The sequence below is a fragment of the Boleophthalmus pectinirostris genome, unplaced genomic scaffold (genome assembly GCF_026225935.1).
Source record: "Boleophthalmus pectinirostris isolate CB_2022bp ecotype Guang Dong unplaced genomic scaffold, ASM2622593v1 HiC_scaffold_6, whole genome shotgun sequence".
In the NCBI taxonomy this organism is placed as follows: domain Eukaryota; kingdom Metazoa; phylum Chordata; class Actinopteri; order Gobiiformes; family Gobiidae; genus Boleophthalmus; species Boleophthalmus pectinirostris.
In genome coordinates, this window is record NW_026571447.1 from 27,638,266 (window position 1) to 27,654,366 (window position 16,101).

At 36.2% G+C, this 16,101-nt stretch overlaps 2 protein-coding genes across 2 annotated transcripts; both read right to left on the reverse strand.

Annotated features, from left to right (window-relative positions):
- Window positions 1-1,432: 1,432 nt before the first annotated feature.
- LOC110163155 (regulatory subunit of type II PKA R-subunit domain containing 1) lies at window positions 1,433-4,065 on the reverse strand. Its single transcript, XM_020928090.2, has 4 exons — window positions 3,894-4,065; window positions 3,725-3,801; window positions 2,655-2,701; window positions 1,433-1,963 (listed from the first exon to the last, which is right to left on the reverse strand). Exons 1-4 carry the CDS (start codon window positions 3,972-3,974, stop codon window positions 1,893-1,895), a joined length of 276 nt encoding a protein of 91 aa, XP_020783749.1. The 5' UTR covers window positions 3,975-4,065; the 3' UTR covers window positions 1,433-1,892.
- Window positions 4,066-5,659: 1,594 nt separating this feature from the next.
- il6r (interleukin 6 receptor) lies at window positions 5,660-15,683 on the reverse strand. Its single transcript, XM_020927990.2, is given in 11 exon segments — window positions 5,660-6,410; window positions 7,243-7,348; window positions 9,349-9,397; window positions 9,490-9,521; window positions 9,922-10,069; window positions 10,744-10,907; window positions 11,567-11,745; window positions 12,690-12,813; window positions 13,983-14,424; window positions 14,426-14,463; window positions 15,473-15,683. Coding segments are annotated over 11 exon segments (1,608 nt in total). The 5' UTR covers window positions 15,558-15,683; the 3' UTR covers window positions 5,660-6,169.
- Between the last annotated feature and the right edge of the window lie 418 nt (window positions 15,684-16,101).

Here is a 16,101-nt window from a genome sequence, read left to right on the forward strand (position 1 = left end):
TCAGATCTGTGGAAAGCCCCTTCACAGTAACAGTTTTTCAAGGTATTTTCTTTAACAATAACACATCTGTAACTGAATAAATGCCATCCTGGAACATTTCAGACAAATCAGTCACATCAGCAGGTGACAAGGCACCCTCCTGGAAAGTAATATAGTGTACCTTTACTTTCACACTTGTATGAATATATGTAGATTGTATATGTTTTATAGTTCTAATCAAACTCCAATGGTACAGAATCCATCGTGGAAACAGACTATGAACAATCAGAGGAACATCGAAACAATATCCAACAACAACTCTACAACAACAACAAACTGGGGTAGCGGCCTTTACAGTAAAGGAAGTTATGTAAATGTCAACAGTCAAATATTGAATGAATAGTGAATGGATTTTACTAAAAGGCTTGTGTGATGGTAAAACTCTAGTATGTATTATTGAAAGAGCTTAGGCAAATATAGACTGCTCCCCCAAAACGTGAAGCAAACAACCACACAGCAGGCACAGTGGGGTAGGATTTCAATGGACACAGGAATAAAGAGCTTTAATGAACAAGCCAATTGTTCATTAAAGCTCAGGAACAAAGAGCCTTTGACAGATTAATAAATTTTTCTATTAAGCAAGTAATTTTTTATTTATAGAACATTTGTTAGGGAAAATAAGTGTTGTCTGAGATCAGTCGGGGACCGAGTGACGTGAATACTGAACATTACTGACTATTGGCTATTCAAGCCTGATTATGCTTCCACAGAAGTAGCTTTAAATAGGAACTAAAAAGGACAGCTTGTTGACAAAACAGCCGCGATAAAAAGAAACATGCTTAACATACTGCATCTGTGAGACAAGTTGACCACTGAATCTGAGGTATAGATTTATCATAATTGTACAGTATCAGTTAAGCAGCAGTTTGTGAATAAATAATAATAATAATAATAATAATAAAGAAAAAGTTGTTTAGTTGTAAGTTTTAAAACAGAGTACTTCTGCCTATGTCATGAACTGACATAAACTCCATCCAAAATGCAGAGACAATGTACCCATAAGGAAACAGTTCAAACATTCATTTCACAAAATAAAAGTGTTGTAATTTATTATTTGACAAATCATAACTATTGTGTAATTCAGACATGTTTTGGCCCTTGTTATAGTTGCTAGGTAATGTATCTCTATGTATGTTATATCTGCTGCCCGTGTCCAGCCAGAAAGTAAAATGATAAACTTTAGTAAAATTTTAAAAATAACCACGTTAACTGTGATTTAGAGGAAAACAGTAGTCTAACCTGTCATATCCACTTTAAGTTGGATTTTGTATTATTCCAGTCTCTAAAAACAGACAAGTTAAAGAAATCTGTTCATTCATGGAGAGAAGTGACCAGCAAAGTTACATGCAGTCACTTTCACTATCGATCATTGGGGTCACTGTGTATTATTCATTATTATAATGCAGTCGTAATCAAACGATAATGGCAGAGGAGCCTTTGTGGGAATATTTTTGAACAATCAGAGGAACCACCAACAAATTGGGGTAGTGTCAGCAGGCCTAAATTTTCCTGTAAAGGAACTTATGCAAATATGACAAAAACAAAGCACGAGCTCAGTCACAACTTCTGCGTTTTCTCTATTTTTGTTTTTGTTTTTAGTGACTCAAAGATTACATGTATTACAAATGACATTTTCAACCTTTTTTTTATCACTGCATGCTCAGAAGAAAATCTACAGCCATATAGAATGACAGCAAACACAAAGAAAGACAAATGTTGAATGCCACTTCTTATTACTAAGACTATAAGTCCTAAGTCAATAAAAAAATCACTTTAAACAATACTCTAAACGAGACAAATGAGTGAGATTCCATGGTTACTCCTCGTCTTGTGTTAGGAGGATTAAAAGTATCTCACTTTAATTCATTAGTCTTGTCCATTTTAGAGAGCGTGTCACTCTGCAGGTTTGGGTTGCTGAAATGCTCTGAAAACAAACAAGTCATTTTGGTAAAAGGGGAATTCAACAACTCACAGTAATTAGCCTTTCATTAGTTATGATTACAGATCATTTAAGGTAATTCTCTCTTTGTATGATAAGTATTATAAGAAGTGTGTTTTTATTTGCATGCCCTGGCAAGGTTTTCTTCTTTTGTAGTACTGCCCTGTGCCCAGTTTTTCAATGTATTTAAGGAAAATTTGTCTTGCACCAATACAAATATATTGTATAAGCAGCTCCTGAGTACTGTCTGCATCTAACCATATAGAATTTAATTTTTCAGGAAGTGCACAGTTATCATGCTTATTGTTTTTACCTTGTTTTATCGTAATAGTAAACAAAATAAACTCATTGCCAAGAATAATTATTAGATTTATTCAGAGTTACTCAGAATGCATAAGGTACACAAAGAGTAACTTTGGATCAAAATAAAATTTTTCACATTTTTAAGTCAGTAAAAATTAGGCACAGTGCCTTCAAACATGAGCTGTAGAGACACATCAAACTATTCAAATCAATCAAACTGATTTTTAGGGTAAATTATTTTTCATTGTACTTTTTGTTCCTTGTTCCATTTATCACAATGTTGACCTAATAGATCTTAACTGGCCTAATTATAACCTCCTAAACAACGTGCTTAACAATTTGACATTTTTATTGTTCTAAGTCAGTGACCCACCTGCAGCAAAATCACGAACGTCAACAGGTCTTTGCAGAAGCACGTCTCTGGAAAATAGAAAATCAAATCAAAAGAACAGTGAATTCTGCCATGGTGGAAAGTGAGTGGGTAGTTTCACCACTCATCCAAAAATCTTCCTCAGTTCTGACAGTGCTCTGATAAGTATTTTTTAAAACTATTTTTTTAACTTTTACTATTTCAATAACTCAGGATCAGGAGGATGACTCAAGCATAGTGAATAATCCTTTCTTCCCCTCATTTTCCTCTTCTTATCCTATGTAAACTTTCACCTCTCATTTCCTCCTTTCGCATCACTACTTCCTATTTTGCTACTTTTTAAAATGAATTTATTTTTGAATTAGTTATTATTATTATCATTATTTTGGTATTAATTTGCATTGTACATTTATTTAATTTATATATTACTACTATCAATTTTATTTACTTAATCATTATTATTATTTTTCTTTTTATTGACTTATTTTTCAGTTATTTATTTTTATTTTGGGTTGTTTAGACAGTGAGTAGGGGTGTTGACATTCAGATGTGTCCTCCTGTATTAGTACTATTCAACACAGTGCACTTGATTAGTTTGTTAATGTTAAAAATGTTCAATAAACAAAGCTGGACTATTTGGATGACTCTCAAAGTATATTCACACTTAAAAAGCTGAATTCAACCTTCTTTTACATGGATCCTAGCTGGGTGAATAAAACTGAAGGATTTACAGTAAATAAACAATTACTATTAAACTATTTACTTTAACTTAAGGGTAGACTTCCTTAATGTATTTAAAGTTTATGTAAGCTAAGTCCCGAGACAGTGGCACCAATGGTTCTTTGATTTCATTTGACAGTCAAAGTCTTAGCCTTACATTTGCATCCATTCGTTTAGTTTCATTTGGGCCCACAGCTGCCCTGGTTAGCTCTAATGTGATCCTCAATCTTCATGTCGTGTTTATGTAGCTATGTGTTAATCAGAGCACAGTTAGACAGACAGATAATGAGAAAGCTATTGCCCCATGTGACTTTAAGGGCATGCCTTGTGTAGATTAATTTACTTTGTTCTACCTTAGAAAGTCGCCAACGAGGATCTCTATCTCTGGATGTGATCTGAGGTAGTTCTCGTTGTCAATTCTTGTTTTAATCTGCGCAAAAAAAAAACAAAAAAAACAACACACATTTTAGCCATAGCTGCTAAGGCAAAGCTAACTCGGCACTCGTTAGCATCAATACGTGCCTTGAACTGCTTTAGTTTTTCTTGCTGCTCAGCGCTTAAAACACCGTGGTCAAGTTTAACCACGTTGCTTTTCCCCGTCATTGTGAAAAGCTGCAAACGACTTTTATTGATCTGTAACTGATAATAAGTTTATCTTTGCCGACTGCAAGTGAAGTCTCAGATGCGCCTGTTTCTGACAGTGGAGTCTACGGTCTCCATGGAAACCAGAGGAAACCCGGTAATACCACCCGAGTCCAGCAGAGGGCAGTGTGCTCAAACATTACCTGCTATAATGCTCTTGTTTAGACTTAGACAAACTTTATTGATCCACAAGGGAAATTATTTGGACACAGTAGCTCACACACCACAATATAATAAAATAACAAATAGAAAAAATATAAATGGTAATAATGAATTCCAAATAAATACCAAAAAAAGATCGTTTGGTTATTTGATTGTTTGTCTTTTATTTGTTCTCTCAGACCCTTTCAAATCTGATGTCATCAGAATGTTCAAAAGTCTGGAAACATGGAGGCAAAATTAAGATAACATAATATATTTACAATGATTAACTGATGAGCAGACCTAAATGCTAATGGTTTCATGACATTATAACAAAAAATAAATAACCATTTTGAATTTTCAAGGTATGGAAAAATACCGTTTTCTAACCCTAAAATAGATAAATATTTGGGCTTTACAAAAAGTATAATTTGTGGTGAAATGTGTAATATATCTGTAGATGAAATGAAAAACTATTGTGGGCTCAACATTTCTGTAAGGATCTGTCCTGTAAAACCTCAAAATGTGGATTTTGCCTTTGTAAAAATGCTTAGTGTCTATCATAATTGTCTTCTGTCAAAAAAAAAAAAAAAATTGTCAGTCTTGTCATAAAACACAATTGTAAGTGTTTTTAAACTGGGCTCTGATAGCATTCACATGTATCTGAGTGGTTTTCATTTTCCAAACTTTCCTTGATTTTTCATAATTTGTGACATTCTGAAATTAATCCTAGTAATCCCATGAAAGTCGCATTATGTTCCACTTCACTTTTGCCTCCAGCTGCCTCCATCTGGAATTTAAAAATATTTTTGTTTACAATTTTTCAAAGGATCTATTAGACTGAATACAGCAGAGGTCTCCAACCTTTTACTCCGTTGAGCTACTTTTACAAAATCAAAATTTTTTGTGTCCGCTACTAGTTTTAGAGGACATAAGAAATTAAATGAATAGAAGAGCCATGGCAAGGCTTGGATGAGGTTAGATACCTATAGAACATGAACCATTATCCATTTATTAGTGTGCAAAGTTAGGCATCAAAATGATATGTGTACAATGGTAATAGGCATTTAATCAATGAAATTTGACTTACTCAGCACAGTACGTATAATTCAGAAATCCCTTGGCGAGTCAGTGTGTTTATGGGAAATTCAGATGCACATAAAATAATGTTATATTATATAGGATAGATATAGGCCTAACTCTTTCCATGGCATTTCAATATTCTGATAACTCTATGACTGCACTGTCGATAGTGGAACATTCCAGACAGAGCAGTGACATTTCATGATAACAAAAACTTCCCACCAAAACTTCCCACCAAAAAAAGTTACTTGCTTCTTCAGATTGTCTATTTTACAAAGACTGCATCCACCCACAAACACAAATCAAATAAGCAAACTTAAACTATGCGCATGAATTTAATATTTCTAAACTAACCTCTGCAATCATTCCCATGATTAACGATGTATTCCTTAAGCTACATAAGAAACTCACAGTTTACTCTGTTTCATTCAATATTTATATATTTATTTACAATGACACATTAAAACAGCAATGTAAAATACCCTCTTTTCATTAAAATTCTCACAACCTGGCAAAGGCTGCCCTTTTAAGAAACCCCAGAGATTTCAGAGGTAGACTGTGTAAGATAGGCAAAAAACATTATTATTACAAACATATATTGTACATTTCTTTAAAGGGGCTGTACCTGATTTTAACTGATTCTTGTCAAGATTAAGGCTCTTCACAAATGCATTATATGGCAAAAAGCTGCACGATAAGAAAAATAATACTGTAATATACAAGCTAATCTATGCATTTTACAAAGCGTCACCTTTTTCATATAATCAGGCTCATTCACTGAGGATCATGGAAAACCAGCTACCTGACACTATCTCAGACACGTGGTGCTCTGTCATGATGCATTTTCACAAGGGTCATTAAGGGTTCAAACTAAAACATGTTTCTGACTCATGATTCAAAGTCAGGTACAGGCCCTTTAACCATGCTTATATCTAGAATCCCATCTGGACCAAAAAATAGCTTGTGTTATTGATGTTCATAGTCTCAGTCATGTCTTCTTCTCTCAGTTCCTGTTCTCTTCTCTCTTTCACTTCATTCACAGGGTGGTTCTTGTTAAGCAGAGCGTGTCCCTCTGTCACAGCCGGGGCAGGTCCAGGCTGAGGGTGCACCGAATCACTGCACTGAGGTAACGCACCAAAGCTCTGCAGTTTGGACAAACATCGATCTTTGTACCTGGACAAATAAACAATGAATCAAAACAAATCACATGTACTGCTGCTGCTGATACTACTACAATAGCTATTACTATTACTATTAGTATTACTACTACTATTAGTATTTCTATTACTACAAGAGCTACTAATACAAGAACTAATAAGATATAGATAAACCTTCATTTGTCCCACAATGATGAAATTACAGAGGCTTTGTTCAAATGTACGTACGATTTCTGGACTTTTAAGATTATTTATGACATGTAAACTGCAAAATCTGATGTGAGTAAACAGAGGGACCATAAAAAGAAAGAAATTAGATCATTTGGCTCTCATTTAAATAATCTTCTAACTCCAAAAATGTGATGTTAACTGCAAATGCAACCAGTGCTGAACTACCAGAACTATTATTACTACTACTACTACTACTACTACTACTATAACAAGAACTACTACTACTACTACCATGCAACAACAACTACTAACACTACAATATCACGACTTCATAATACATTTTATTGATGTACTACATTAGTACACATGGGTATATAATGTAGTATCTAAGTTCACAAATTAATTAGTCCATAAAATTAAAGTTTAAATTACAACTCAACAATTTGTTTGCAATAACAATTGAATATGCATTTATTACTCTACTGTTTCTTAACTACAATACATTTATGTCGCTTTACTTGGCTGTTAATCTGTGCTCTTCTGACCACCACCAGTCACTAAAACACCACATTCATAAGGAAGGTGGGTGCAGTGTCTTGCCCAAGTACACGATGTCACTATGCACTGGTCAGCATAGTATATAGTGACCACACCGCAGCAGAACCCGTGATAATTACCTTATAAAGTATACCACCAAAATGGTAAAGCAGAAGCCAAGGGACAGTACGACCCACAGATAGAGTTGTGACACAGTTTGCTCAGGATGCGCAGAGGAAGACAGATCTGTGAAGAAAAACACCATCATCATTAAGAGGGTGGAATGATTTTTGGAAAACTATCTACATTTCAATTAGATTTGCAATTCATGTTTTAATTGTAGGATTATGTTTTAAGTTCACATTATAAGCAATTCTACCATCAAAATATGAGAGAAGACTGAAATATTAACTACTAAACTTATATATAAGAATCACATGCATTTCAGAATATGTTTGTAGAGGTCAACAGGTGACTGCTTTAGATATTTTGTTTACAACATTATGTTGCTTCAAGGTGCATTGTGTAACTTTTCCGGTAGAGGGCCCGGCAAATGTTATTGCTTTGTCTGGAATGTTTCACAATATGGTATTAATCATTTAATTAATTTTTTATCTTCACAGAGACCAAACCAGACCAAGTAACAGGTCAGATTTGTGGAGAAGCGACCCTGCTCACAATCAGAACACCTGTTTTCAATGCAATTTTGAGCTATAAAACCACATGTAGTTGAATAAATGTAAGGTAGAGCTGTTTAATGTCATACTGTGGAACATTCCAGGTAGAGCGATGACATATCCACAAAAACAAGCAGGTGACAGACCCCAACCAAAAAGTTGCACAGTAAGTAAGTGAAAGGTCAGATATGTAAAGATCACATAAGATGCAGGTTTTTCAATGTATTTTTGAGCAATACACACAAGATAAACAAATTAAATGTCATAGTGTGGAGTATTCCAGGCAAAGCATCAACATGCATAGAGACAAGCAGGTGACAAACCCCCCCAGCAGAAAATGTACATAATGTACCTTTAAATAATTGCAGCCTTTGTGATTTTCTAATTGTTACCATTTAAAGAGCCCAGATTATGCAATGTTATAATGTTTCTTCATCACAAAGACACCTGGAGTTATGTTTTGCTTCATTCACACACACAAACCCTTCATATTTATTGAGCTCAGTTCTTCTCTCAAACCAAAAACCTCATGATGTCATGTGGTTATACAGGTGCTCCTCTGTGTTTTCAAAGGTCATACACCTTCACTAGAATCATTTGGATGTTTTCAACCCTGGAATTTACAATCTCTTCTAAATTAATGGTAAAGGGCAGCTATAAACTTGAAAACTATAACTACATGACATCACAAGGTGGAACTGAGCATTTTGAGCTGTGGAGATATAGACAAACCAAAGATAAAGGTTTACTCATGTGTGAGTGAAACAAAACTCAACTCCAGGTATGTTTTTGAAGAGGAAACAACATTGTTTCAAGTTTGCATAACATAGGACCTTTAAATTCTGGGTCTGATTGTGTGATAAATCTTGCAGTGATGTAAATAGAGCTTAACACTTTAAGTAATATAAAGCGTGTAATTGGTGCAATGGTGTGTGGCAGAGGTGTCTTGGGCCATGCTTCCTGTGGGTGCCACTGGCTTCTTTCGTTGTTCAATATTCTGTTGACATGACTTCCTGCTGAAGCCCATTGGGACACCCATTGGGACAGAAGGGACTTCACCACCAACAACAACAAACGGCCAACAGTTTAACAGAACAAGCCTGGTTTAGCGCTGAAAATCATTTCCAACCAAAATTCACAAAAATAATGGTTGCCATACTGAATACAAAGGCTGTTGTTATTTAGGTAATTTATGTAATCTTCTGGAAACTAGAGATCCTGTTTCAGTGCGGTCTTATCATGTACTAATCCTTCATAACCTGTAATCCTCCTGAAGTTACAACTCTACAAACTAAAGCTATGCAGTATAACACAATCAGATGAAAATGGCATTTTGAGTTGGTGTAATTATCAAACTGCAAAGGCAGCAATTATTTATAAATCTGAATTTCCTTCTGCAAATGACATTTTTTATATGATCTTGAACTTGTTTGGAAATTCAAGGAATTCTTAGTTTATTTGTTCATATTTCAATCTTCTCTTCTCTCACATGTCAATGCTCCTGTTTGTCAGACTGGGTGCAATAAAATATTTTCCCCAAACCATCTTGAGTCTAACAGTTGAGCTTACCCTCAATGAAGTCCTCAGAGCCTGAGCCCTCACTATATGTGTACGGAAACTGTGAATGGACAATATTTTTAATAATAATAATTTAAAAAAAAGAAGGAATAAATCCCACATAGATGTTTATAAAGTATCTTTAATACTCACGGATGTCACTGACAGATCTTCATATGACACTTCTGTAAAATATAAATGAGAAAATGGAATGTGTAAATATTTTAGAAAATATTACCATATTATTATTTATACTTCTGCTGCAACTGCAACTTTTTCTGAGCATTCTTTTAAGAAAATAAATAAAATAAAACAATTTCTTTCTATTAGTCAGCCATTTAAACAAATTTTGGCCCTTGCTCACATAATTGACAAGTAACATCGAATTACCTCTAAGTATGTCATAAGCCAAAGGAAAAAAAAAACACCACATTTTAAATATAACATTTTAAAATGTTAAAAACATTGTGTGTCTATGTTGTGTGACTGTGTGAATGAAGTTAGGCAAATGAGTAATCACACCTCTCAAATGCACTTTAAAATACTAATATCTACAAATGTTTCTCTAGTGTATTTTCACTGTACCTGTCCAGCTGCGTCCGTACTGTGGGGCACTCCACTCACTCCACTGCCCCTCGTACTCGTCTTTGGCCCGGACCTGGACCTCATACAGCTCCCCCGCCTCTGCATCTGTGATGGTGTGTCTGTTTGTCTGCTCATTGATTGAATTTGTCTGCCAGAGAAAACAGAAAAGGTCACCACAAAATATAGACCCCCAACTTCCCTGTACAACACTGAACAAAGGGGATATGTACAAGTTTGAATGTTGAATGTTATTACGACCTCAGATCATTCCAGCTGAATTCATATGTAAAAATAGGGCCAAAGGCTACAAAAATGTAAATCTTAAACAAATGTTTCCAACATGAGGTGTGAAATACCAGTTACCAGTTACCTATGTCCTATACCTATGGAGTTACCTATGGAGATTGTATGGCTTTGTCTGGGATGTTTGGCATTGAACATTGTCTTGCATTAATTCAATTTAAATCACAAAAAACTGTAACTGTGGCTTGATGGCATCTCAGTGAAGATATATATATAGGTTTAATGCCACACAGTGAAACATTGCAAAGCTCCATGGAGACAAACAGGTGGTGGACCCTCCAGCAAAATAATTAAGCAGCGCATCTGATGAACTATTTGTACTTTTGACTAGTTCAAATCCTAGAACTTGGGCATTATTCTAACCCTACCAGACAGTTTATCTTTATGTAAATTATGTATTGTGCAAATGTAGTGAAACAAGTCAAAAAAGTAGGCCTAATGTTATAAAACTACAAACAAATGTAATTTATGCCAATGTGGATGTTCTTTTGCTGCAGTGAAGAAGGAAGTGAAACTAACTTGGAAATATGCAGATATCACGGGTTTATATCGGACTTCATAGATGAGCTCATAGACGCGGTCTTGTATCTTCCAGGTGTACGGGGGTCTCCACTTCACCACCAGGGTCTGGTTCAGTCCAACCTCCGGCTGCACAGACACGTTGTAGGGAGGGTCTGGCTTTACTGTGGAAACAAGGGGAACACAGAAAGAGAGCAAAATATGAGTCCTAGAGTCCTGCTGAAGAGGAGATAGGATATAGATTTGGGATCCAATGACTAACATCACAGATTCTTGGAAAAATACTCTTGGTGCTTTATTTTTAGACAGATAATGCACTTTTGAGACCAATGTGCATACAGCTCCAATATCAAATTTCATTAAGATATCCCTTAACTGCAATATTGTGTCAAATTCTACCAAAGTTTCTGTTCTTTCAATCTTTTTCATGCCAAAATCCATGTTTGGTTTTTAGGTGGTAATTCAGTTTTAGGATTTGAATCTCACTTATTCTTTGCCAGTGTTATTTATTTATTTATTTATTTTCCAGTTTCGTGGACATTGTAGATACTGGAAAAAATCTTGACAACTAAAATTTTCAGAAAAAGGCCTGCCGGTTAAAGAGGATTTAAAAGTCAGATTAAAGGTTTGTCTTGTTTGTTCTCAGAAAATGTACATTGCAAGCCTTTTTAATTACTTTTTAAAAAGAAATAAGCAAATCAAATTAAAAACTGTGGTGGAACAAATAAACCAAACATGACTTTTTTTCTTGATGTGCTATATCACCATAAACACAGACTGAATTAATCATTTGAATATAGGGGGTATGGAGGTTTTGTCTTACAGATGTGCATAGGTGTGAATAAGAGGAGGTTGCTGGTGGAGTTATTGGTGATGCTGGACACACAGAGGAAGGCCTGGTGCAGTGTTCGTTTGTCCCCTTCATTATGGTCCATAGCGCACCAACATTTAGAGCGCTGCACGGAGTAGGAGCACGGGACCTCCGAGAACAACGTCGACGGACTGAAAAGAAACATGCAGTAGTTAGTTAGAGATGTGTCATCCAGGTAGGTTCTATAGCAAAAGAAAATGTAATTCTGAACAAAGTTTTAAAGTGAAGCGGTCAGTTAGTTTCTCCCTTCAGACAGAACAAAGGCCAGGACTCACCAGTTCAGTCAGAACTGAAGAAGCCATTTGTTCGGTTGACAGAATTACAATTTCTTTTGCTTTTATTCTGAGAGTTCTTAATATTGTGCTGGTTATGAATGGGCTTCACCGTGTGTGTTGTGTTGTCAAACAGTTTGATGCTGCCCAAATTAATTGCCCCTGAGTAATAAGAAAACCATCCACCTTCAAGGCACTCAAAGCGCTTTACAACAAGGAACCACTCACCCATTCATACACACATTCACACACCAGTGTACGCAGACACTGTGGGCAAGGTGGGTTAAGTGTCTTGCCCAAGGACACAACAGCAGCATTCATCTGTGGGAGCTGGAATCACACCAGCCAACCTGTGGGTCAGTGGATCTGACCGCTCAACCTGTGATGTTTATGTCAAGAGCGGGATTCGAACCACCAACCTTCAGATCAGTGGGCAAATGCTCTACCAACTGAGCTACTGCCGCCGCCTAGTTGCAGTCAAGAATCTCCCCTCCACTGTTCTGGGATGAATAAAAAGGTTTGCATAACTTTTCTTGACTCCATGGATTTTTTTTATTTGACAGGATTGTTCCACAGTGAGGCATTGAGTTACAGATCTGTAGAGTGTTCCCACTCACGGTAACCAATAACAATATCTGCATTTGAACAGATAAAGACTATATATTAATGCTGTGGAACATTCGAGACTAGGCCTGTCTATCCACAGAAACAAGAAGACGGCGGACTGGATCCTCCTTCAGAGAAGTTACGTAGTGAAACCTGTATGTAATGTAATATATTTTCTTTGGAGTGTGTTTTCTGACCTTTTGAGAATGAACAAGGAGCAGCTGGTGCCTTTGTAAAGCTGTGTCTGTGGAGTCCACTCACACCGGATCTTGCTGCTTGGGGATTTTTTGTAGCAGGACAAATGTGGAGTCTCTGCAGTCTCTACAGAAACAAGCAAATTCAAGCAAATATAACAAAAAAAAAAAAAAAAAAAAAAAAAAAAGAATTGGTCATGCTGTAATAAAATGGTTAGGTTATTTTGATTTGTAAGGTCTTGACTATTACGAGTCATTAGCTTCAGGTTGTCTTCAAGATATTTTTGTCTGGGCTAAATGCGTCTTATATTTTGACAGTTTAAATACGTTCAAATAAGGACAATACGTAATAAAATTGAATCGTGATCTATTAGTCAGTCTTAATTCATTTGACAGTGAGTGACAGGTGATTAATGAATCAGAATGCTTTATGGAAATCTCAAGAGGATTTTTATACCAGCTGGAATCATCTTGAAACCAAACAAAAAAACACAAACTTAATACAATGATGCTATAGGTACTCTAACAAGATACATATTCTGTGTATAGGGAATATTAAAGGTGCTCTATGTAACTTTGATGGAGGGTCTGCCACCATCGTGTCTCCATGGAAACGTCTGACCTCGCAGCATTAGGATTTGTTCGCTTGACGGTAGGCGGGTACTTTTTGTTGCTATTTGGTCGTGACATATATGTTGCACCAAATCCTGTAGGAAGTAGGGCAATAACGTCTTTCCCCGTGATAAAATTCATCAAACATTCTCTTGGTTCTGGCTTTAAATCCTCAATCACGGGAATCTTTGCCAACACAGAACGTATGGCTTTGTCTACATCCATCTTGACTGCTTTGTTTACTGTTGTCCTGCACCACAAAAGGGAAGCAGTCATGGCTTCACAGCTCTTCGCTCATTGGCCTGTGTGAGGTCTACAACTTCCGGGGTTCTTGCAAACTGTCTGGAGTATTTTGATTTCTGACCTAGTCGCTGGAGAAAAATGAAATTGAGCGGAGGCACTAGGTGACACCAGCCTGACTAGGAGTTTTCTATAGTATGGCATTAAACTTACGTATCTTGCCATTACTCTGTTCCTTTATTGCTTACTTAATACCTTGACTTGACATAACCTGACCTTGTCTCCATGGATATACATTTAAAATTAATTATTATGCAACATTCCAGGCAAAGCAATATAGATGGACCATGCAGGACAAGCAGGTGGCAGACCCTCCTTCCTTTAAACTAATTTGTGAATATCTCTTTACAGTAGATTTTTACATTTGAGATAAAGGATACGTACCAGACACTATGATCTTTGTGGAGAACCTCTCTGCGCCTCTGAGATGGCAGCTGTAGCGCCCAGAGTCGCTCATTCTCAGGTGGGACAGAGACAGTGAGGACCCGTGCGTCATCCCCTGCAAATATTTATTGTTCCATTTCCACTGAATCGTCCTCTTTACACTTCTTTCTTCTTTTTCTTCATCATCAAACTCATCCTCAAATCCGTCCTCCTCTCCAGCACCCAACTCGGTCTTCTCCCTGACTGGATGGCTCACAGAGGGTGAAAAAGTAGGAACTGTTTTTCTTTGGTTCTCCCTGGTCACTGTATCTTGTTGTTTTGGGAGCACAGCATTGTGGGTTATGGAGTTTGTTGTTAAAGGAGTGACAGAAGCAGGAAAGGTGGGGAACACAACTTTTACCCCATCAACAATCACGTGACCACTGCATGTTAGGACCAACTCACTGCCCGTCGGACACAACAACCACACCAGGAGGGGGGTCTGGCAGAAAAAAACAAACAAAAACAATAAATAGTACAGTAAAACCACTACTACTACTTGTGGATACTACACAACTTAGGATGTGGGAGTTTAGTTCTGAAACATAATCTCGCTAAATCTCTTCATCAGTGGCATATTTCCTGTTATCAATCATTTCTTGGAGGTTAAAAAGGTCAGATTTTTACCAAAAGAGTGTAGAAGCTTGATGTTTTACTTGTGCAATTTAGAGAAAAACTAACAAACATTCTACTTTAAAACATGATTAAATAAATAAAAATAAATGCCAACTTTTATTTTCTAAATTTCCCACTCAAAAGCAAACCTGAATTATTGTACAAAATAATGATTTCAAAAGACCTGTTTTTTCTTTAGACTCATAACTGAGAGTGGGACAGAAACATGTCAACCTGTTAACTAAACACCATTACCTTCTCTCTCATTGAATGTCTCTCTCTTTTTAATTTTATGATGATTATTTGTGTTTTGATTAGTTTGTATTGTGATTTTAACGTGCACCACTCTCTTCCATTTTGTAAAAAAAAGTTTAAATGTTAAACTCTGGGCAGATACATGAATTATGATACTTAGTTTGTGCTGTAGTACTTTGTAGTACTGTTACTGATTTGTCTGTTTCCTCTTGCTGTATTTATGAAAATGAACTGGTGTCAAGAAAACAGCCTACACCTTTTCGGTCTGTGTATGTTAAATATGACCATCTGTGAAATAATGTCAGAATATACCTGTGACCGAAATATCAATCAATCAATAATGCATTTCTTAGTCTGTAAAGCACTTTGAATTACTTTGGGTACGAACTGTTCTGTACAAATAAACTTGCCTTGCCTTATCTTTTCCAAATAACCTAAAATACATAAACAGGAATCTCCACGTTAATTTAATATCCACACACTTACACTTAAATTAACTAACTAAAAAACGAGTAGTGAATTCGTTTCTATTATATATTCGTTTTCAGTCAGTTTTTGTTTGTTTAACCATTACAGCTCACCTTTCCTGGGGCAGCTTCCATGAAACAGGCAGCGGACTGGAGTAACACTCAGGACGCACAGCGCGGAGACAAAAGTTCTCCACATGTTTTGGTTTTTCTCATCAATATTCCCTTGTCTTCGTGCTCAATCCATCGCGCACAGTTTAATTACGAGTCTGTGTGTCCGAGTGTTCTCACAGAGCTTCTTTAAGGCGGGATCTATTTGCCACTGGGTTGTGCGTAAAAACTCGCTATTGAGAAATCCCTGGTCTCTTCTTTCTATCGTGACGCAGTAACAGAGGAAATAAGTAAAGTTTTTTAATATAAGGCTTATTTTATACACATTATTTTCTTATTAGCAATGTCTGCTTCTGTGTCAAAATGCTTTTACTGCATCTATAAATCCTATAAAGTGTACGCCACGCTGCCAAATACACGCAAATGTTTCTATATGAAAGTTAAAGGTCTGACTGAGTGCACTGCTCCTACAGTCCTGTCAAACCAAGATCAGAGTTCAGGCATGGACCATTTTCAACAAAGATTATCTAGGGAAAAGCAGTGTAATTAAAAATACTAAAATAATAATAAAACACAACACACAGCATTTGGTTGTATGACAATTATTTACTTGAACAAAATAATGATAATAA

Coding starts and splice junctions, on each gene's coding strand:
- LOC110163155 (XM_020928090.2), bottom strand. CDS start 3,974: ATGACGGGGAAAAGCAACGTGGTTAAACTTGACCACGGTGTTTTAAGC. Junction 2,702..3,724: donor CTCGTTGGCGACTTTCTAAG/GTAGAACAAAGT, acceptor TCTATTTTCCAG/AGACGTGCTTCTGCAAAGAC. Junction 1,964..2,654: donor CGTTCGTGATTTTGCTGCAG/GTGGGTCACTGA, acceptor GTTTGTTTTCAG/AGCATTTCAGCAACCCAAAC.